The following is a 25000-nucleotide window of genomic DNA, read 5'->3' as shown; positions in this document are numbered from 1 at the left end:
TTTTAGTTTGGACAGTTTATTAACTAAATATTAAGAATTCTTTTTAACAAGGTTTTGCATGTAAGACATCAAGTTCTTTAAAATAGATCTTTAAAGTTGTAAGCTTACAATTGTTAATTGTTCTAAACCATCGAGGAAGTGGTAGTGGAAAAGTTTTATATTGCAACTTTACATGCAAATTTTTGAGACCAACGATCATAAACACAATTATTCCTTTGTAGAGATTACCTTCAGTATCTTGTCTAAATAATCTACGACAATGGTATTTACAAGACTGCCGTAAATACATTTCATCAAAAAGGAGAACGCAACCATTGCTTATTTGCCTCTCATTTAATAATATTTTAAATGATTTTTTTGATTCAATTCCACCAGATACTAACTTTATCAATAGTGACATGGGTGGTAAAGGAAGTTGTTTCAAAAGAAGCGAATAAGACTGAGATGATGAATACCTTTGCATTAGTGCAAAATGTAATACTTCTGAAGAATATGGTGAACGACCTTTGGATTTGTAAAAGACTAATTTGGACAGTTCATTAACTAAACAATAAGAACTTTCTTCAACAAGATTTTGCATGTAGAACACCAAATTAATTAAAGTAGATAAACTTGAAAGCTTACAATTGTTATTTGTTCTAAACCATTGAGAAAGTGGTAGTACACAAGTTTTATAATGAAACTTTTACATGCAAATTGTTATCAATGCTTATTGATTTAATAAAAGGAGTCTACGAAAAATAAAGGATACTATTTAACTAATCTTTTATGACTTTGAAAACTAAACCCATTTGGAGAGTAAGATTCATAAAGCATATCAATATTTTTAATTTTATCTATTTCTTTAAATGTATGAATTTCATTTAGAATAGTGGAATCTTGTTCAGTCTGAGGTTTTCGAAAGTTAAGAAGTTTAGACTTTATTGAAGATCGAATGCAAATTTCATTAGGATAAATGGTTGAAAATGGGTTTAACTCATGTCTTAAAGTAACTCGTTTCCCATATTTTAAATGCTTTGGTTCAAAATGATCCAAACATATAACTGAATGTTTGCTAATTTTTTCTGTTAATAAAGTTTATCTATTTTTCTTTTAAGTTAGTATTTTTAGGGAAACTAAAAACAGCTTTATTTGCAAAAAGGGAACTAGATTCACTTTTTTTAGATTTATAGCCAATCCGACAAATAAAAACTGCACATTTATAATCACTATCTCCCCCCCACCCTCAAAGAAAAAAAAAGCAATCCTATTATAATTGCTAAATTGAATGCTCAATGTTCATTCAAAGAAAAAAAAAAGCAATCCTATTGAATGTTCAATTTTCATTAAAAAAAAAAAAAAAAAACCTATTATAATTGCTAAATTGAATGTTCAATGTTTTGAAGTAGTTTTAATTACTTACTAGGTTTTCTGAATTTGAAAGAGCTCTTTCTCAAAAAAACATGTTGTCATTGGAGAAAAATCTATCAAACGAGTTAAAACTTTTCACCTTTTGGAATTTAATCACTATATATTATTGCTGAACCTAATATATTAATATATATTACTGCTGATACCCATTCGTGCCCGTTTGACACGGAGTTTCTAGCATGATTGACCTTTTAATATTTCTCTTTATATTTTTGAACACACGATAAGATATTCATAATCTTTTTGATTTAATAATATTTGTTTAATCAGTAGTAAGATCGAAAACATATTAATTTTTAACTTCTGTAGAAATGGATTAACTTTATGGTACTTTTAAATTAGTATAGTAACTTTTAATGTCAGGTAATTTATTTAATTCCTGCATTTTAATATTAAAAATATTCAAGTCCTTTGTCAATTGAGTCTAAAGTATATTAATCTGTAAATTTTATTATAAAGTATATTATTCTGTAATTTTAATATTTAAAAACTAGAAGACGATGATAACTCAAGAAGACGTTGCTCTTTTCAAAGGTCAAAAGATCAATCTCTTTATATAGTTGATGTTTATCTCCAAAAGCCTTTCATCTCACACCGTCATCTTTATGTTGGATTTTTAAAAACAAGATCGTTTAATACCTTATTTTTAAAAAATTGCAGAAAATTTGTTTACTTTTATTATATTAAAAATCAGGTCATATTGATTGTTTGTTTTTTAAAGTTGATAAACATTCATTACGAGGTATGTCATTGAACAAATATTACAAAAATGAGGTTGTATTTGTAAATGTTTCTAATTGATATATTTAGTTATTTTTATGTGTTATTTATAATGTTTATATGTGCTAAGGTTATATGAGTTTGTGAGTGTGTTAATATCTTTTATATATGCAACATAGTATGTTTGTGATGTGTTATGTTATGTCTATATAGTTTTTAAGTAGTTATTATGTTCTTTGCATGGTTTCAATATGTTATGACTTGGCTTAGTTTACAGCTAGAGTGTTGATCTTGCTTGCCGAGGAGTATACTGTGCTATAATGTGACTTGGCTTTGTAGAGAACAAGAATGTTGGGGTGCTGTCATGCTGAAACACAAATTAAATCTGTATGTAGCTAAAGTATTCATAAATTGTGTTGAAAAGATATTGTTAAAGAATGTGTTTAAAAGAAATATTGAAAAGATATATAGTTTTTTAAAATCTATAAATTTTTAATATTTAAAACTTTAGGTAAATTTTATTGAAAAGATATATATTTCATTAAAGATTTATACACAGTTACTTTTTTAAGTAAATTTTATTGAAAAGATATATATTTTATTAAAGATTTATACACAGTTACTTTTTCAAGTAAAATTTATTGAAAAGATATATACACTGTTCCTTTTTGTTAAAAATTTGTATTTTGTAGTCACTTTTCTTTTTTGTTAACAATTTATGCTTTTGTTGATAAATAAAAGGATAAATTATTAACAAAACAGAAAAAACGTTGTTTCCTTTTTAATAATAGGTCCTCTCCATTTAAACATTTAAAAGATTCGATTTTCCTTAATTAAATATGTTCAACTAAAGTTTATTATTTTATTTGTAAAGGTAAGTATATAAAGTGTTATTTAAGTTCTATTTTCCTTAATTAAATATGTTCAACTAAAGTTTATTATTTTATTTGTAAAGGTAAGTATTTATTAAGGTAAGGTAAGGTAAGTATACAAAGTGTCGCAACAGTTTTAGAAACTCGTTAAATTTTCAGGATTTTTTGTATAGAGAATATTTTCTCCAAAATATTATTTAAATGTTTTACATTTACACATACATACATACATTCATACATACACGCATTTAAAGTTTTTTGCATTGTGTTATTAACCTTTTTTAAATCTTTATAAAATTAAATATAAAAAAAAAAGTCAAAATAGTTCAAGAAGTTTCAATACTTCAAAGTTTCTTCACATAAAGCAAATATGTGATTTTTTATAGAAGTTTTCTATTATTAGTTTAGCATTTACTTATTTATTATTTATTTATTCTTGCATTAAATGCAAATCAAAGTTATGAAAAAGATTTTTGACGGAGGATTACAATTCACTGTTCAATGCTAGCAGTATTTCCGGAGCAGACAAGCCTTATATTTTTTTCGATTTGCTTTATTTATGAGTTCTTATCTGTAAAAATTTTGCCATTTTTTAAATTACTTTTTATATTCTTTTTGATTAAATAATAATATTTTTTCAATAATTATTAATAAGTACCTTAAAAATATAATATTACTCAGTTATAAAGATTATATCAATTTATTTACAACTTTAGTATAAGTTCTTTATAGAAATATGTTATCTTTATACATTGCTATATTATTTTAAAACATGTTATTTAAATGTGACTAAGATTAGAGTTAGAATAAAGTAGATAATTAGATTATGCTCTTTTTTATTTACTTTATTTTAGATAAGTTAAGGAAGAAAACTATAAGTTTAATCCTAAAATAAAAGTTCAACTTTTATTTTATTAGGCATCGTTTTTGCACACTCCTTTAATGCTTAGTTATGTCTGATAATTTAATAAGTGAAATCATAAGACTTTATTAAAATGAAAGAAACCAGGCTTGGCGAGATGAATTGAACTGTCGCTTAAATGAAAGAGATGAGCTTAGGCTAGGTGAGATAAACAGTCATCTAAATGAAAGAGATGAGCCTAGGTGAGCTAAGATAATTTGTCGTCAAAATTGAAAGACATCAGGCTAGACGAGAACTCAGTAAGTATAAATGCATCACATAGCAAGAAATAACGTTGCCATAAAAAGTAACGTCAGACAATTAAACCATATTTGCCAGTATAATGGTGCGAAAAAGTTTTTAAATAAAACTCATTTGTTATCACATGTATTAGCTCCTCTCACTCCTTATCCACCATTTTTGACTGATTTAATGAAAGGAAACCATGTAAATCATGCTATCAATAAAATTTTTTTTCAATCAAAAAGTAGTGAGGAACTTGAACACCTTCGTAGTTAAAGTTCCTCACTACTTTTTTCTTCCTTTACATCAAAAATTGCTCCTCCCTCAAATAATGATCCTTTCTGTTATTTGGTCTATGGGCAAATTTTGCATCCTATTGGAAATTTAAGTCCTGAAGATGGTTTTCTACCCACTTACTTTCAGTTAAATATATATATAATCCTAATTCAGCAGTGTCATTCAGAATGCAGCAACCTGGTAATAATGATTAATAAACGAGTTAATGCAATTTTTTATTTTTAAATTATTTTTAGACTTTTATTTTAAAAAGAGTTGTTAATCCAAACTTGCAATAGCAAATCTCAAAACTTTCACATAAGAAAAACAGCCTCACAAAAATAAGTTTTTTATTTGTATCTGTTTAGTCACATTTTTAAGTTTTCAAATAAATAAATGTTACATAACAAATTAATATGTATTAAGTGTATTCAAATAATAATTTTGTTCCATTTATTGGTCGAATTTTCTTATGACTGATTTTCGAAAGTCCCCTACATGGTAGAAATTAAGAAATGTTCTGATTGCTGATTTTATTCAAAAAGCTAAAACAAAGTTTGATAATCTTCATACCATTTACTAAAAGCTATATAATAATGAAACAATGTTTCAATTTAAATAGTTTTTATAAGTATTTTTGATACTATTTTATGTTGAATATATTTTTTTGTAATTTTTTTTAAAGTTTTTACTTTATTTCAAAAAAAATATGTTTTTTGTTTCTCAAAAAATTTTTTGGCACAAACAACTCGGCAGTAAAAACAGCTTAATTGAATGAATTTGCTAAGAGTTTTTTTACAGAAAAGCTTTGATGAAAAATATCAAACAGATAAAGCTAACTTATGTGCTTCTTATTATTCACGTGGTTTTTCAAGCAAGTTCTGCATTTAAATTTAAGCTGATACATTTTTCTTAGTTTTTAAAGAGAGTTAATGTTGTTCTTTAATTAATTTAATTTTTTTAAATAAAGTAGTTTAGCTTAGCTAAGCAAATTTTGTTTTATATTTTAGTGCAATCGAAAAAAGCTGAAAGCTTTATTTTAGAGCAGCTGAAAAAAGCTGAAGTGCTTTTCAATTCGCTTTACTGTTTTTTTTATTTTTTATTAGAAGGGTTAATAATAATAAAAATTTTTATAGGGTAGAACTGGTACTGGCTTGAGTAAGTTATATTATGTATATTGTTTTATTTTATATTGGTTTTATTTTTTTATTAGATGTATATTTCCACAACTGATAATGCCTATTTATAATAAATATTTTATGAGCTGCTTGCTATTTTATGATATAATAGTTCAAATTGTTTAACTATTAAATGTTTAATTGTTCCTCGATTGTTCAAATATCGTAATAACTAAAATCTTTTTAGTTTAAGTGTTTTAGTTAATAAATATATCATTAATTAGTAGTATTATTTGGTAATGTTATTACGTTGTATTGTCTAGCCCTTTTATTATCTTTTCTTTTTTAATTATTCTGGAGACACATAGGGTAGACCGGGGTCCAAGTAACATGGGCCGGTTGTATCAGTGTAAATATCTCTTTACATACTTTAGATAGGACGCCGCCATATTCGATGATTTTTACAATACTATAATACAACCTACAATCTGTGTCCACTGTTGCTTTAGTTTGTTTAGTTTAGTTTATTTGCCACCGGCGCACTAGTCGTTCGCGTATTCTGTGGTGCATGGTGTTTATTTGTGCAAAACTAACATTTTTACACTGTATTTGGAAGGCAATATTATAATTTCTGCATCAGATGTACATTCTGTTTTCGGTAATTTCAAAATATTTTTATTTTTACGTAATTTAGTGTGAATTTAGATTATCTTTACAACGAATAAATAAATAAAAATATAATCTCAAACGAAAATGAACCTTACAGGGTGGTAGTATCAATGAACGACACAAAATACCTGGGTCAATTGAACCAATACAACCGACTCCAGGATATCATTCTTAACATTTGTTATGGTTTACTTGCATTCGAACTGACAAAATAAAGATTTTTTATGTCTGTAGTGGTTCTTACCTCTGTATTTTACTTGCAGGTATCGATATATACAGGTTTCATATTTTAGGTTTTTTTTATATAATATTTAGTAAATGATGATAAGAACACAGAAAATGGAAAAAAAAACTTATTGAATACATATTAAATTTATTGTTATAAATTAATATGGATTTTTTCTACTTCAGGATGCCCCAAAACCGCATAATAATAACAGATAGGGACAGCCAACCCCAATCTTTGTATGAATCTGCCAACAATGATGTAGTCAAAGAGGGAGTTTCTAATAAAAAAGCTGCACAAAAAGATGGTTTGTCCTATGTGTCATTACGAAGTTATATATTAAAAATAAAACATCAAACGAACCTAAACATGTTGGTTACCAAGCATGGAACAAAGTTTTTACTGTTGGCCACAAAATTTCTATGAAGAAATATGTAATAAAGACAGCTGATATATATTACGGATTTTCGCCGCAAAAAAAAGAAAACTGCTATATAAAATGGCATCTATAAACACAAATTTGAACCAAAAGATATATACAACGTAGATGAAACCGGTGTAACGACAGTACAGAAACCATGTAAAATTGTGACGAAAAAAGGATCTCATCAAATCGGCGTCTTAACTTCTGCCAAATGTGGAAATCTGGTTATCGTTGCATGTGCAGTGAATGCTATAGGAAATTATATACCCTCTATGTTTGTATTACCTAGGGTTATATATCAGGATCACTTCGTTAGGGACGGTCCAGTGGGAAGTTTTGGCGCTGGCAACAGCAGTGGCTAGATGCAGGGAGATGAATTACTGATATTTTTGAAGGACTTTTAAAAGTACACATCGTCATCAAAAGACAGAAAAATTCTCCTCCTTTTGGATAATCATTCGTCACATATTTCAGTTTGGGCATTGGATTATTGAAGTTAAAATGGAATAGTAGTTTTATCTATCTTACCTCAATACTCACACAAATCGCAACCTTTGAACCGTTCTGTATATGGCCCATTCAAAAAAGCTGTTTACTCCACCAGTGATGCTTGAATGCGAAATAATCCAGGTAAAACCATGACCATACATAACATACCATCTATTGTTCAAACAGCTTTACCAATAGCATTCACGTCTACTAATATTCAAGCTGGGTTTAGGTGTACCGGTATTTATTCATATAATAGACAAGTTTTTACAGACTTGACCAATGCCAGAAGATAGACCAATTCTAGAAAACAGACCAATTACAGAAGACAGTCCATTAATAAAAGATAAACAAATGTCAAAAGTGACATAATTGTCAGAAAACAGGATACAAAATTTTGAAAATGATCCAATACCGTCCACGCCAACAGTTTTTAATCCTGAAAGCGTTCGCCCATTCTTGAATGCTCCCCCTAGATAGGAAAGCACAAGAGGAAAAAAGAAAAGAAAGTCGGCTGTGAACACAGATACACACAAAAGAAAGGAAAAAATCAGAATGGAATACCGTAAAAAGGTCATGAAAATGGATAAAAACAAAACAAAACATGCAGCTTAAAAAAGAAAAGTAAGGAAAAATATGGACAGCGAATGTTTATGCTTAATTTGATTGACGCCTTTCTTTAAAAGTAAACTTAAAGAAAAGTGGGTTCAGTGCATAGACTGCAAAAACCGGGCACATCAAACCGATTATTATGTTTTCAAAAATTGTGAATCTGAATAAAAGTTTGTTACTTTATGTAATTTTGATGAGAAGTTCCTAAACATTTTTTATGTTACGAGATCATTGTGATTTATTTTTGTTTATATAGTAAGTAATGTAGTTGAGCCAATTTCAATGTTAATCTTTATTCTTAAATTATAGGTTTCAATGTCGTATTTTGTTTTTGTGATTGACTGTATATTTTCTTTATAACTTTTTTTGATTTTTTTTGAGATATTGCTTTTCATTTGTAAATGTCATAAGAAAGAGTCACAGTTAAATACTTAAATAGGTTAAGTGTCTCGTTTTTTTTTTTTAATAATAATATTTTTACACTTCGAAATATTTTTGTTAATTGTTAAGTGAAACACTTCACATATGTATTTTTTTAGAATGTATAGACTTTATTCATTTTTTATATTGTCTTGTGGATATAAAAACATATTATATTGGACCTCGTTTGCTTTATTGTTCTATTAATAGAAAGGATTAGTTGAAAATGTGTCTTTAAATGAATGTCCCTATGGAAAGACCAGTAATTTTTTAATAGCCTACCATGATATAATCGACTCCTAGAGGTGATTCAACTGCCCTGAGGTCTCATTTTGTGATTCTCATTTTGTGAATTTTGTTCTATTTCTCAGTTATTAATGTTTTGAAATCCATTATATTACAATCTTTTAATAGCTGAATATATTAGCTATATAGATAGACTGTTGCATTTTTTGTATGTTGAATAGTCTCTTGTTAATTTCGGTTCAAAGTTAAATTGATAAATACGACCCCGGTCTACCCTAGTAATGTCTGTAATGTGTGCTTACAAATACCTTATGCCATGCGCTACTGTTACAGTGTTTTGTATTGATAGTGCTAGGTTGTAGCTTCTTTTTTTATTCTTTATATTTTCTGTTATCTTATTATCCTCTTTCTACTAACAATAAAATGTAAATAATACTTTTGTAAATAAAAATTATAATTTTATTTCAATTCTATTTTAGGTATTGGCAGGATTTACTTGACTTTCCTTTTCTGGTATCGGCAGTGTTTTTATTTTTTAAATAAAATACCAAGTTATCAATGTAATTTTATTTTTATTATCTATTAAAGATTCAAATACTAAAAACTTCCTGGTTGCTTACTGCTAATACTAACTAACGGTATGATAAAAAGCAGAAGTGCGAAAAATTGGCCATCTAATTTTTAGCCTATTTATGCAACATATCCGGCCGCGTATGAAGTAGGCCATGATGTGCGTGTGTGTGTGTGTGTGTGTGTAAAGAGCATTTTTCTAAAAGGCACTTACTCACATATTTATTGTTTGGGAAAAACAAAGACAAAACTTATTTTGGTAAGAGCTTTTGAACATTAATAATTTTGTATTCATAAATAAAGATTAATGATATTTTAATTCATACTAACATATTTAGATTTGCACATTTTACAATAAAGAATTCAGATGTTAAATTTCCATTTTGAAAAGATGAACGCCTTTTAGAAAAACACTTCATATGTATATATATATATATATATATATATATATATATATATATATATATATATATATATATATATATATATATATATATATATATATATATATACATATGAAGTGTTTTTCTAAAAGGCAAAAAAAGCAGTTAAAAAATCACTTTTTTAACTGCTTTTTTTTCCTTATGGTATTATTTTAATTTTTTTAAATTTATGTATATATATATATATATATATATATATATATATATATATATATATATATATATATATAAATATATATATATATATATATATATAATATATAATTTTGGACAACACAAATTAGTTAAAATAAATATTTTTGGTGAGATTTCAAAGAAAAACTCTAAGAGAGGCACTATTAATTTTTTTTGTGTGTTCATTAGTAAAATTGCCAAGTAGTTAAAGTTAAAAAAAATCAATATATTATTATTAAAAGTATTAAAAAAAAGTATTCAATTACAAATACTAATACATGAAATAAAACACAAGAAAAAATGTATATATATATATATATATATATATATATATATATATATATATATATATATATATATATATATATAAATAAATAAATGTATATATATATGTATAAATATATATATATATATATATATATATATATATATATATATATATATATATATATATATATATATTCATATAAGAATATTATAATAAAAAATTTAATAGAAATATAAAAACTTTAAAAGAATTGTCTAACATACTTTTATAAGGAATACCATTGTATAATCCAATTACTGTATCGCAACAAAAATAAATGTTATCTTTAGTTTTAGTTATTGGTAAAACTATTGATGGTAATTGTAGAACATTTGCTTTTGTATCAGGTAATCGCACTGTAACTTTATTCAAATAATTGTATCTCAAAACATTTCCAAGCTTATCTTGAAAATAAATATTTTTAGTCATGTTGTCAAAGCATATAGGCTCAACAAAAACAGCAGAGAGTCCTAAAGAAAAAGAAAAATATATTCCAATAAAGCATTTATTATATTTTTATGTGTTTACTTCTTACATAAGGTGATCTACAATGATTTTTGTATTCATTCAAAATGGAAATATAAAGATTATAATTTTATACGAAAATGTGCTAAAACACACAAATGTAAAAAGTTATCCAGTGGGAAAGTAAAGGTCTCATGGAGAAAATAGCCAAGTCAGTGTTGATCCGTTGATTGGACTATTGATTTGAGTATTCCGCAAATTCAAGAAATCAATGAACAACATCAGATCTTAGCTGCAGCAGTGCTTTATTTATCTGATTTGATGATTATTATTTCCTTATCTTTTTTCATTTTTATTATTGTGATTTTGCATTGCAGATTTTTTTATTTGTTTTATCGCAAATGTTTTGAAATACCTTGTAAACTAATGATACAAATTTACAATGCATATTATTGAAATATACTTTTTGTAACCTTGAAAACCATATTTTATAAAATTTTATAAAAAAATGATTAGCAAAAATGAACTAGAAACGTTCAAAAGGTTTATGACGATGAAGTTTTAGAAATGCAAAATCGAAATATCAAACTAAAATCTGAGAATCAAGACTTAAGAAATAGAGTGGAAATTCTTAAGAAGCAATCGCAAAATTAAACGGAACGAAGATTATTTAGTAACTAATTTCATTTTATTCAAAATCCAGATTAACTCAAAACTAACATATTCAACATAATAAAGTTAAAAACATGCAAGTTGAAAAAGGGGAACAAATTATACTTATTTTTGGAACAAAACTTATGGAAGGAATTGAAGAATAAAATGTTTTAGATGATAGTCTTCATGAAATTAGAGTTAATTTAAAAATAGCATATATAAGAAGATTTAAAAACTCAGATGCACATAGAAGGACACCAGATTTGGTAAAACTTTCCTCAAAGGATGAACAAGTGGAAGTATTGTGGAAGGATGAACAAGTGGATGTAAAAACCTAAGAAATTCTAAATTCACAGGAACATTCATTGATTCAACTTAAGACTTAGAAAAAAGAAACAATCAAAATGATGATTGGAAAATATTAGAAGTAGCTGAGTTTATATTTTAAATAAAAAGATGTTGAAAACAAGACCATAAACATGCAAGCATGAAGACCATAGTGGCCTCAATTACTTGGGGTAGGTCTATACTGCTACATACAACTGGCATAAAAATTTTTCACCATATCTAAGTTAAAGTAAATCTGTGTGAAAAATCAAGTAAGCTGAATGTTATGTGCACCAACACTTGCTCATTGAACAACAAAATGTATAGTTAAACGGGGCAAGTTGGCTAGTAAGCATGATTATTCCACAAATAAGAGTTTATAAAAAATATCCATGATTGCTTTCTTCACCAGCTTATTGACAAACCAACTTTTTATAGAAGCTCTGAAAATGAAACAAAAACTATGGATTTGATTATAGCAAACAACGAAACTAAACTTCTAGATATAAATATAAAACCTCATTTAGGCAAAACAAAGCAAGGTCATTTTATAATAATATAGGATTACTATGTTAGTAAATACGTTAGAGTTTTTATTAATAAAAGATAAAATTATTTAAGAGGATATAAAAATGCCTTCAACAGGTTTATTAAAGATAAAAAGTGGAGTAGCTTGTTTTTAGAAAGTGAGATTAACAAATATTTAAAGTCCTCTCAAGAATATATAATGACGGTTGTTTAAAATTTGTTAAGAAAAGAAAGGTAGTAGGACCTATTCATGAACATGATTTAATAGCTAAGTTAAACAATCGGAGAAAGAAAAAAATTCAAAATGGCAAAAATATATAGCTAATTGCAAAAAAGTTGAAATTCTCAATGATTATAAAAGTTTACAAAAAGTACATTAAAAGAAATTAAAAGAGTGGTGATGGATTTTGAAAAAAAAATAGGATACAATTGCAAAAAGAATTCAAAATCATTCTGTTCTAATGTAAATAAAAAATATAAGCCACAAGATTCTGCAAAAGTATTGAAAATAATCCGACCTAAATTGACCTATTATTGAAGACAGATATAAAATAAAATATTAAAGTTTCAATCAAATATTAGTTTAGAAAACTAAAGCTTTAATGAAAGGACTAACTCTAAATAAATTTTTGATTCGTATGTCTTATTCTCCTATAAAAACGTTCTCAAAAAAGCTGCATAATTAAATTATAATAAATTTATAGGTTATGGTTCCTTCATTAAGCAGTATTGAAGAATTTGGCATTAATTATTTCTACGCCCCTCTCAATGTTGTTCATCAAATTGTTTATTTCCTCTACTTAGTCAAACAAATGGCTATTAGCAAATGTTGTTCCAATATTTAAAAAAGAAAATAAAACTGAACCTAGGAGCCGAACTCTATAACATCAATTTTGTACAAGTTAATAAAAAGTTTGATTAAAGATGAAATATTTTACTTAAATAGCAACAAACTAACTAATCCGAACCAGCATGGATTTCTTTTTCCAAACGTGCTGGAAACTTACCTTTCTTTACAAACTAAATCAAAGGTTATCGGTAGATATTTACAAAGGTTTAGGTTTCCCATAAAAAAAATTGTATATAAATTAGACAATTATGGAATGGATAATCAATTAATAAAATGGGTTCATGCTTTTCTGACCATTTGAAAACAAAGAATCACATTAGGAGATTCTGCATCAAATTTAATATAGTTAACAGCGGAGTACCAGGTCGGAGCTGGGACCCATACTATTTGTTCAATACATTAATGATATGTTGGACAATATTACATGTCTCTGCAAACTGTTTGCAGACAACACAAAAATATTAGATGCTGCTTCTAATAAAATTGATCAATTATATTTGCGATGTGCTGTTGATAAAATATGGAAATAGGATAAAACATGGTCAATGACTTTCAACGAGAAAAAATGTAATGTAATGCATTTTGGTCCAATTAACAAGAGTTATAGCTACAAACTAAACAAACATAATATGGAAGCAACTAAAAAGAAAAAAAGCTTGGGCGTTTTGTTCACAAAAGACCTTAAATTAAAGAAATATATTGCAACTGTAACTTATAAGGTGAATCGTTTTCCAGGAATAATAAGAAAAACTTTTAAAAGTAATAACAGAATTGTAACAATACAGTTGTATCTATCTTTGTTAGACCTCACTTGGAATATCCAAAACCTGTCTGGTGTCCATCCTTAAAAGCAGACATTAAAAAGCTAAAAGTCAAACAATTATAAGCAAGAAAAATAAATGATAAGTTAAGAACAGCTATGAAGAGCAGCTAAAACGAATAAAAAATATGTATTTTTTAAGGTAGAGCAAAGAATGGCCTGATCTATCATTATAAAATCCACAAGAGATTCCAATCCATTAATTGCATAAACCCTTTATATACCAACTAACTGCATTTAAAAAATCAGCACCCCATCACTAAGCAGCTCATAAAATCCCATTTATTAAGACATTCTTAAGCGAGAGAATTGTAATCAATCGGAGTAAGCTAAGTTCACACACAGTAAATCAAGAAACATTAAATAAATTTAAAAACAAGATAAACAATAAATATTTTTATTTATTGAAAAAATCAGTTCGAAGGCTATTATAATGCAACTAATAATAGCCTACTTTGTATGCCTACTAATAATAGCCTACTATGTATAACCTACTATGTATGACTACTATGTATAATAATAGCCTACTATGTATACCTAACTAATAATAGCCTACTATGTATAGCCTACTACTATAATGCAACTAATAATACAATAACTTATAATACTGCATTCCGTTTTTTAAAAAATACAAAACCATAGCTATAACCTTGTATTATTATAATTATTATTGTTTTATCGTAGCTATATGATTTTAAAATTTGAGTAAAATAAATATCTTGTTGCTATTGTAGTTGTTGTTGAAATTTTTCGTCCTTTAAACATATTTTTACTTTTTGTTATTTGTGTCTTAAAAGTTTATCCAAATTATTCTAGTTTATGCACTTTTTCTCCTTTCTCAATGTTATATTTTAGGGTCTATATACAATGCTAATGCTACTAGGTTTGTCGTACTTGTATATTGTTTTTGAAAATTTTGTGTTTTCACATCCTAATTTGTCACATTTACTTTAATTTTTGAGGGATAATTCTAATAAAGGTAAAGTCTTAAAATTTTAGGTTTAGATTTTAATACAAACTCTTCAAGCACTTGAAGTGCTATACGCTCAAATTAAAACCATGTATAAATTATTTCATTATAACTATATAATATGCATGAAATTAAATACATATTCCAAAATCATATAAAATCAATTGAATTAAGACACTAATTATATCACTTTTGGGAAAACTAATTATCAAGGAGACACGGAAAAATCCGGTTATCTTTAAACTAAGGTCTCTTTAAAACCACAACTGATTTTTATTTCTTTTATTTTTTTAATTTAAAAATACTTTCTTATCTTTATTTTTGTTGATAAATTTTTGTTTACAAATCAATGACTTGCAAAATGTTTCGAAAACAAATTGAGGTGCGTGAAAAAAATGTGAATGTTTGTTTTAAAAACTCATCAACTTCATATCACTTGATTGCTAAACATACAAATGTTCCAAAATCTACAGTTATATATATATATATATATATATATATATATATATATATATAATAAATAAGTTCATGATTAGTTAAAGTTTCGAAAGAAAAAAGTGGAAGAAAGAATACTTTCCATAAATCCAAAAATTTAAATTGGTTCTCAGTTCAATAGCATGAAATCCGAACCAGTCACAGCAAAATCAGCAAGAGAATTTAAGGCTTTGCATCCTTACATTGAAAAAATATTTAAAAATGCTAGAATTAAAGAATTTTATAAGTAAAATACACGTTAGTGAAGCTTAAATGGTGATATTGAAGGAGTTTAACGCTGGCTATAATCATGGTGGATAAAAGTTTATGCATAATTGAAGGCTAAACGTATTGCAAGGCAGTTTTTTTACAACTTTCTTGTCAACAATTTTACTATGAGGGCAAAGATAAAGCTGCCGTTAATAAATTTAAATATATTCGAAAAAGAAAATTTGCATCCAAGGTCCTTGTGTGGCAAGCAGTTTGTAGCTGTGGTAAACAGTCCTCGTGGTTTTTCACTGAGAAGGGCTTGACTTTTGATCACTACATCAAAGAATGCCTTCAAGACTTCTGCCATTAATGAAAAAATATAAATACTGATGTCTCTTTTTGTCAGATCTTGCAGCTTCTCACTATTCTAAAAATGTTCTACAGCGGTGCAAAGTTAATAATGTAAAAATTGTTCCTAAAGATGCGAATCATCAAAGTTGTCCTGATGAACGCAAGATTTTTGGACAATAGTTAAAGTAGTTCTTTGAATAAAAAATGAAGTAACAAAAAATAAAAGAACTGCCAAAAAAGTGGATTAATACCACCAATAAATTGAAAATGATGACATCAATCCGCTATAAAATTATATCTCTTGCCAAACATAGCAGCAAGCCCCTTAAAATTAAGGTAAAACCCATATTGATGTAAACGCATTTAATAAAAAAATAAAAATTGAAATAAAAAGTATTTATGGTTTTAAAGAAATTTCAATTTAAAGTTGAAAGGATTTTTCCGTGTCCACGTTATATATTCATTCAGGAGAAAATTAAAAATATACGCCTAAGTTATAGGGCTACAATTGTGTCATAAGATAGAGTATAGGTCTAAAAAAATGTAATATTTTAACAGACTGCTGCAAGAATTAAATTAAATTTTAATAGATAATTATAAATATTACCACAGGTAATTACCATTAATACACAAAAGTAACGAAAAATTTGCACTCCCTGTCATTAGGAATTCAACTGAAGCACATTAGGGTTTTCAAAATATTTTATATCATTACAACTTTTAACGACTATTGGGTACAATAGCTTAAAAAAATGCCTATAATCATTCAAAAAGACCTGAAAAATTGATTGTATGGGTGAAAAACTATTACTGTAGACCTTTTTAGGTGTCTACCTATTTTATTTTAAAAATTATGGTCTGTCAAAAATCAAAAAAATCTACTGTAGTCTCCATGTCAATAGTGATTCGAACATAACTTTTAAACAATTTAGCCAATCAAGCTAAGTTTTTCAAGGTTGTGTTTGTTTCATAAAATCAGAAAACAAAAAAATTTGAAGCAAATCTGAGGCGGTATCCTGGAGACCTAAGATGATTTGATATGGAATGACCTTCCTCTTATTTTCCTTTGTGTTTAAAGTGCAGCTCTTACTGGCCTTCTAAACCTTAGGTCCAGAAGACCACTAAAAGCTGTAAACTTATTTTCTTGCCTAATGTTACCAGTTGAGTTTTTTGTCTTAATGTCGAAGTGATTGGGATATATTTAACTAAGTAGCTTTACTAAATAGATGAATCTATTTTAGGCTCAATAATTGACCTTCTTATACCTTGAGTTAACTATTTTTTAAAGCAGCTTTGTTTACATTGACACTTTTCACTTTTGCTTAACATTTAGTGAAATATTACTTATCGTAGCCACATTAGCAACGTTCCCAGCATACACATCTATTGGAATTTCTGCTAGTACTTTACTATTAAATTACAGTGGTTATTTATGGTAATTGCCACAAGGCTGAAAAATTAAATTAAAAAATAAATCGAAACTTGTATCAGAACTGAGTTCATTTTTATAATTAGACTCCATTAATTGCAATTTCTTTGATTTTTTTTTCTTTCCGTTACTTTCTGCTGCCAACGAGCAGAAAACGTTTTAAATTTAAATGAAATTATTAATAATAAAAATATCTTTCAAAGTTTTTTTAGTTGCAAAGTAACCTTTCTACTAAACTTAATATCCTCTGTCTTTAAAATCAACTTTTTTACTCCAACCAAATCATCCAAAAACATCATGCCCCCAAGCTTTTCTTTGACGGATCTTTTATTATTTCTTAATTTTTTATTTCATATGTTTTGGAAGATTTAAAGTACAAACTTGAAATCCACAAGCCACTGCAAGCCCCAAACTGTTACAGAAGAGAGATGTGATTAAAGATCAGCTTCTTGTTCTAAGCAATTAAAAAGTGAATTCTTTTTGTCAAGACAAGAGTATAAAGTTGATTTATCAGCAAATACAGCCTCTTTAGATGTTAAATAAAGAAACAATACAGGAGATAAAAAGAACATTACAGGAGATAAAAAGGGCAACTTGCGGTACCCTTCAAGTTACTGGAAATAAAGAAGAATGTCTTGGAGAATAAGTTTAATACTGCAGTTAAAAAGATATGATTTAATAATCTTAAAATCTTTGTACAAAGAAACTAATAATAGAGTAAAGACTAATTGTAGGAAAAAAATTGCTGGGGTGATCAGAGTTTTATCTTTAGCTTTTTAAAATAAAAAACTTTAAAATTGAAACTACAAATAATTGTTAGTAGTTAATTAATAGTTTAGAATTGAAGCGAGATAGAGAACACACTTTTAAGACCAAGATGGAAATCTTGTCTGTACCGAAAACTGTAGAAGTGTTTAATTGAGAAATAACTATTTCATTAACAGGCAGAGTCATTTGGATCAATTATAGCCAGAGTGGTTTGAACAAAAGGTTAATCTGTTTAACTGGAATGACAGAGTATGGTCATTAGATTTCTTTCCGAACAACTCTGTTCTTTCCGAACAACTCTGCTCTATTCTGGGGAGAAGTAAAATGATCAGAACCATAAACTTGAGATTAAATGTTAGACTTACTCTAGTTAATGACGATTAAAAAAATAAAGATTTTACAAAAGTATTAGAGATGTATTAAAAGAATTAGAGATGGAATGTTAAACTTACTTTAACTAAGGACGCTATTAAAGATTTTCCAAAAGTCTCTACAACCCTAAGATCTGAGATAAGATACAAGATTTAGTGAAATGAAAATAATAGAACTTAAATTTATATATATATATATATATATATATATATATATATATATATATATATATATATATATATATATATATATATACATATATATATAGCAAAGAAAAGCATTTTAAGAGATGGTGTCATTGAAAGTGAATTTTATGAATGTAAAGAGAGCTTGAACTTTCAAGAAGAAAATATAAAGAAAAAAGTGGAAAAAATTACAACAAATTTGGGGTATGATATAAATTACCTAGAAAAAAAACAGTTAACTTAGAGAACCCCTTACATAGAAACAATTTAAGGATCGATGGTGTAAAGGAAAAAGAAGGTGAAAGCTGGGATGATTGTAGAAGTTCGGTAAAAGAAATAATTAGATACAAACTTAACATATCTGGTGAAATTGAAATTAAATGAGCCCATTGAAACGCTGTGTTTGAATATCTTTAAATTTGCGAATAAATATTTACCTCACAATCATTATGATAACTTTTTAAACGAAAAATACTCCAATTCTGCATATATTGATATACAAAATTTTAAATTTGCTTTTAAAACCATACTAAATAACTTTACGGTAAACACATGAACATCAGAAGTTTACTTATTAATATAGACAAATTAAAAAACTTTCTCCTTGAATACAAACATACTTTCAGTATGATCTGCCTTACAAAGGCTAGGTGCTCTGACGAAGCAGCAGACACAAACTCTGACCTCCAAATTCCAAACTATAAAATATTTTCTTAAAAAGATTAGTTAGTAAAAGAGGAGAAGGAATTGTGAATTATATACGGAATAATCTAAAAATAAGATAAGAAATGATCTTTCAAACTCTGATGGCGATAGTGAGGTCCTTACAATGGAAGTTATTAACACTGCCTCAAAAAACTTTCTAGTTTCTACGTACTACAGACCACTAGATCGTTTTACTTGTAAATTTATGAGTTATATGAAACACATAATTACAAAAAATAAAAGAACAGAAAAAGTTATTCATTATTATAGGTATAAACATAAATATTTTAATGTACAACAAGCATGCGATTACTGAAAATTTCTTTGACGACATGTTTCAACCTAATATCTTCCCCGTTATCAATAAACCTACCAGGGCAACTTTCTAATCTATTACTGCTATTGACAATATAATAATAAACTCAATACAAGATCCTTCTCTAAAATCAGGAATAATAAAAACAGATATTTCAGATTGCTCTCCAATATTCTCTTTGTCACAAAATTCCACAAAAATTAATGATTCAAAAATATTATGATAAAAGAATTATTGATGAAACGTCTACTTAAAAGTTTAAGTTCTTGTTATCGGCAAAAAATTGCCAAAAGGTCTACCATGAATGTAACCTATGAAACACAAACTATGCTTACATTACCTTTAAAAGTTTATTTATCGTACAATGTAATAAAAGATTTCGATACAAGAAAAAGACATGAAAGCAAAATATTTAAATTGTCCATGCATAACAAAAGAAAATCCTCAAAACAAAAACAAAAACTATACGGAATTGATCTAAAACACCTAAAAAATAGAAGCGTAGCGAACCTATCCCTCTACAAGCAATACAAAAACCTGTTTGAAAAAATTAAAAAAAAACATAAAATTTTATATTATTCTAATCAAAAACGAAAATTTAATGGAGACTCAAAAAGGACATGGGACATTATGAAGGAAATAATAGGTAAAAGTAAATCTAATATTAACAAAATGACATCTAGAGTAATAAATAATGAAATTGAATCAAACAACAAGCGAGATTTTTCGAATGAATTTAACAACTACTTTGCCAACATTGGTGCTGATCTTGCATCAAAAATTGAATGCCCAAATAATACATTTAAAAGTTACTTTGCAGGCTCACGCAGCTCTTTAAATTTCAATGAAATAAATCAAGATGAACTTGAAATAGCTATTAAATCACTTAAACTTAAGTCCCCAGGAATCAATGATATATCTTGCAAAGAAGTGTCAGATGTTTTTTAGGAGATACGTAATCCAATTTACCAAGTATTTAATTCATCTGTTACAACAGTTATTGTACCTGATAAACTAAAAATCTCTAAAATTATACCAATCTATAAATCTGGAGAAACCAATTCTTTAAACAATTATAGACCAATCTCAATCCTTTCGGTATTCTCTAAACTTCTAGAATGAATAGTTTATAATAAATGAAAAGAATATTTAAAAACTAACAAAACTATCAATAAAGGTAAATATGGTTTTCAAAAGCTACACTCAACTGAGCATACAACCCTTGACCACTCAAATAAGATAAGATCATTTAAAAAAAATTCACATTAGGGATCTTAATTGATTTGTCAAAAGCATTTGACACCGCCAACCATGAGATTTTACTAACAAAAATGAAAAACTATGGTATAAAAATTCAAGTTTTAAATTGGTTTAAAAACTACCTTAATAACAGACAACTGTGTGTTACTATAAATAGAAAAAGCAACTCAAATTTACTAAAACCGAAATGTGTGCGGAGCAAGAATGGAACCCCAAGGTTATATTCTTGCTCCGCTTTTGTTTCTTATTTATATAAACGATCTTCCAAACGTCTCTAATATCTTTAAAACTATAATGTTTGCCGATTATACAAACTTATTTCACTTGTCAAAGATAATCGAAGACCTATATGAAAAAACAAATTCTGAACTAAAAAAAGTTAATATATGGTTTAAATCAAATAAACTGTCACTCAATATAGAAAAAATATAAGTATATACTACTCCACTCAAATCAACAAATTAAAAAAATACCCCGTAACCTACCAACAATTAATATAAAAAAATATAACCATCAAAAGAGCTCTGAATACAAAGTTTTTAGGAGTTCTAATTGATGAACACATTTTTTTTTTTCCATTTTTTAGGTGCTCCCAGAAGTCTTTTTGGTCTTATCACCAAGCACCGCGGGAGAGCATTTAACTAGAAGTTCATTACCAATGTCACTTATTGGGCTTGTTGGCTAGGATCGAACTCGGGACCTCTGGGTTCTGAGCCAGAACTCAAACCACTGCGCTACGGCTGCTCAAACACATCTCCTGGAAACCCTACATAAACTACATAAACACAAAAATATCAAAAATATAGGTTTTACTTTACAACGCAAGACCATTTTTGTCACAAAAAATGTCTTAAACTTATCTACTTTTCATTCATAAATAGCTATCTCATGTATGCCAATATAGCATGGAGCAGTACCCACAAATCTAAATTAGAACCACTTTTTTGTTGTATACTAGTCTTGAAGCATGGTTTTGGCTTACGTCAAAAACACGCTTTTTTTGACTTACGTCAAAAACACGCCTCAAGACTAGTACACAAAAAAAACAAGTTTACTCATGCTCAACCCTTACTGAAACAAATGAACGCACTAAATATATTTCAAATACATATTTTTCAAAATATACTTTCTGGTTCTAGAACATTTTACAACACACTTTTTAAAAACAATATAATTAATTACAATACAAGAGCAGTAGGCAACTTTAAGATACCTTTTGAAACAACAAGACTCTCAAAATTCTCAATTACATATCGTGGTCCCTATTTAATTAACAAATTAGTTTCCAGAAATGAATCAATAATAAACTTAAACAACGAACACTTTCTGAAAATAAAGCTAAAAATTAAAGTAATCAAATTAAACAACTATAAGAAATTTTTTTAAATTTGAATAAAAAATAAATAAAGCTAACTTAAATTTAAAAACAAGTCGATAAAAAAATATTAATGACAATGTATAAATGTAACACATACATATATACCACGTATGCAACTGATTTTTTATGTGTATTACATGTGTCTTAAAAAGGTACTCGATGGCAAGACTGACTTAAGTCTTCTGCAAACTTCCTTAAACTACAAATAAGTAATTCTTTTTATCAATCACAAATTTCGTTTTTATCATATTTATACACTAACATTATTTTGAAATTTAGTAAATAAACTTATAGGAAACACCTAAACACTCCAAAAAATCAGCAGATTTATTTTTATTTAATTTATTTTTTATTTTAATTGGAATAATATAGAGATATATTTATCGGATTATTTTTACGTGCACGTTATTATATTAGTGTAATTGGTGTTTATTTTAATCATGTCTTGGAGTTGTATGCAACTATATTTTTATTTACTTTGTATATTTCGAACTTTATATTTATGGTTTATATTTGTATATTTTTACCGCCAATCTGTGATTGGTTACTTGTAAATACTTTGTAGTTGTAAAATAAACACGTATAAAAAAAAAAATAAAAAAATAAAAAAATTACGTTTAAAAAATTCATAATTTTAAAGATTGCATCAAAAAAATGAGTTTTCTGAATGAAACTTTTATAAAATATTTATTTTAGATATCTGATCAAGTAACGTTTTAAGAATTAATTTGTGTATTCGTGATTTAATTGCTTTTCAAACCTATTGAATCTTACACAATTGACCCAATGAGTATGAAATCGTTTCCCATATTCAATTTTTAAATAGACCGTTGCAAGTTGGCTTTGAGAATTTAACAATACATTGAAGCATTTATTTTGTCATCAATAAATGTAATATTCCAACTCTTTTTTAACTCATACTTCATACGTTAAAAAAAGTTTTTTTCAAACTACTCTACCTCTATAAGCTTGTTCTCTGATACGATTTCTGATTGTTTAATGAGTCACTGTGATTTGTGATATTCTTAAATTTTTAAAACTAGTTTAGATACCGAAACAAATCTATTTTTCTTCACATAAATAATGATGTTTTAATCGAGTGCACTGGTAGACATGAGTTTCTGTCCTCTACCAGCCACACTAGCAAAGGTTCCAATCAGATTATGCCTCTAAACAATCGAGGAAACAAAGGTATCAATGTTTTGAAATTGCAGTCTCAAAGTCCGGACTTATATCCAATAGAAAATTTGTGGTATATTTTAGACAGAAAAATTGGCGACCGAGCATTTAAACGCAAAGACCACTTCAAAGAAGCTATAATGAGCGCATGGGATAATATAACAACAGACACCCAAAATTTGGCTGAGACCGTCAAGGCCAAAGGAGGCCCGAATCGAATGGGTCCATTTTTATTAAATTGTACGATTATTTCTTTTGCAATCAATTTTATGCACCACAAGATCAATTATGTAAAATTCAATAGGTTTGAAAAGCAATTATTTCACCGATACCCAAACAAATTATTAAACAATACTTGATAATATATTTAAAAAAAAAATAATTAAGAGTTTAACGAAAAAATCACTTTTTAGATGCAATATTTAAAGCTATGATTTTTTTTAAGCGTACGATAATTATTTTTGGATACTGTATATTACATTAGTATAATAATAAAATAATTAAAATAAGGTTTAAAACATGATTCAGTGTTTCAAGCTTTATGCAATCATCAGATGTTACAAACAACCATGACAACAAAAAGTTATATAACAACAAAAAAAAATACAATATAGTGTTAGCTTAGATGACGTTAAAGTTGCAAATGAGAATTTCGTATTCGTGGTGACATTTTGATATTAGTTTATTTCGGTCATTTAATAGTTTTAAAGAAGACGTAATGACATGGTTTTTTTTGGTTAAACAATGGTTACACAACTTTTCTTCATGTTTAAATAGTTCCGCACTATCAATATTCTTCTACGTAAGAATAGGATTTGAAAATCCATTTCTTCACTATCCAGATATATTTAGAAAGCTCTAGGATATTAGCTTAACTTTCGTATTGAAAGCAATTTTTATGTTTGTACCAGCAATCTTTACAGGTGTGCTTCGTTAAACCAATATAACTGAAACCACTGTCTTTCGGTGATGTTTTTACATTACAGACATAAATTATATTTTTACAGACACTTACCTTGCAAATGACATTGTAAAGGTTGCCAATAGTTACACGAACAATTATGTTAGAAACGTTTGATAATACTTTTTTATTGTGTGAGTTATTAATATTGGTGATGTTCGGAGGACGGCTATAACTGACATTTAAATTAATCCTAACAAAAATTTAAGAAACTTCTGTGTTTTTGGATAATGCTTTTCTTTTAGATTTAGATAACATTTTGCGATGATGGTTTTTACATATCACAGAAACGAAGGATCAAATCAAATAATGATCCATGATCTTGATTTTGGTTTTGATGTAGCAAGATTTTTTTGGAAAGGTTTTTTTCATTATACCCACTTGCTGCTAGTTCATTGGTGTAAAATAGTGTTGCTTTATTGAAAGCTTCCTTGCTAGATGAAATATTGCTGATGCGGTTAGATATAATAGCTGGTATGGACTAGATAATACTAGGGAGTTGCTTAAGGTTTACGTTGTTGTATAAAGGGTGATCTCCTTGTTTTCTGTATTGCTGGAAAGTATCAAAAACAAATTTGTTATCCGCAACTTTAACGTCATCTAAACTAGCACTGAATTGCACACTATTTACATACATAAGTATATAATTTTAAATTGTTTCGGCTGTAGTTGAAACGT

At 27.2% G+C, this 25000-nt stretch overlaps 1 protein-coding gene across 2 annotated transcripts in view; it reads right to left on the bottom strand.

Annotated features, from left to right (window-relative positions):
- LOC136080882 (uncharacterized) overlaps window positions 1-25000 on the bottom strand; it is a 127875-nt gene that overhangs the window by 9710 nt on the left and 93165 nt on the right. For both annotated transcript variants that reach the window (XM_065798256.1, XM_065798255.1), the window contains one exon: window positions 10345-10590. In XM_065798256.1, the coding sequence (XP_065654328.1) occupies window positions 10345-10590 (246 nt within the window). The remainder of the gene's footprint in view (window positions 1-10344; window positions 10591-25000) is intronic.

Source organism: Hydra vulgaris, chromosome 05 (genome assembly GCF_038396675.1).
Source record: "Hydra vulgaris chromosome 05, alternate assembly HydraT2T_AEP".
In the NCBI taxonomy this organism is placed as follows: Eukaryota; Metazoa; Cnidaria; class Hydrozoa; order Anthoathecata; family Hydridae; genus Hydra; species Hydra vulgaris.
Note: the sequence above shows the minus strand (reverse complement) of the source record. Positions and strands in the feature narration are given on the sequence as shown.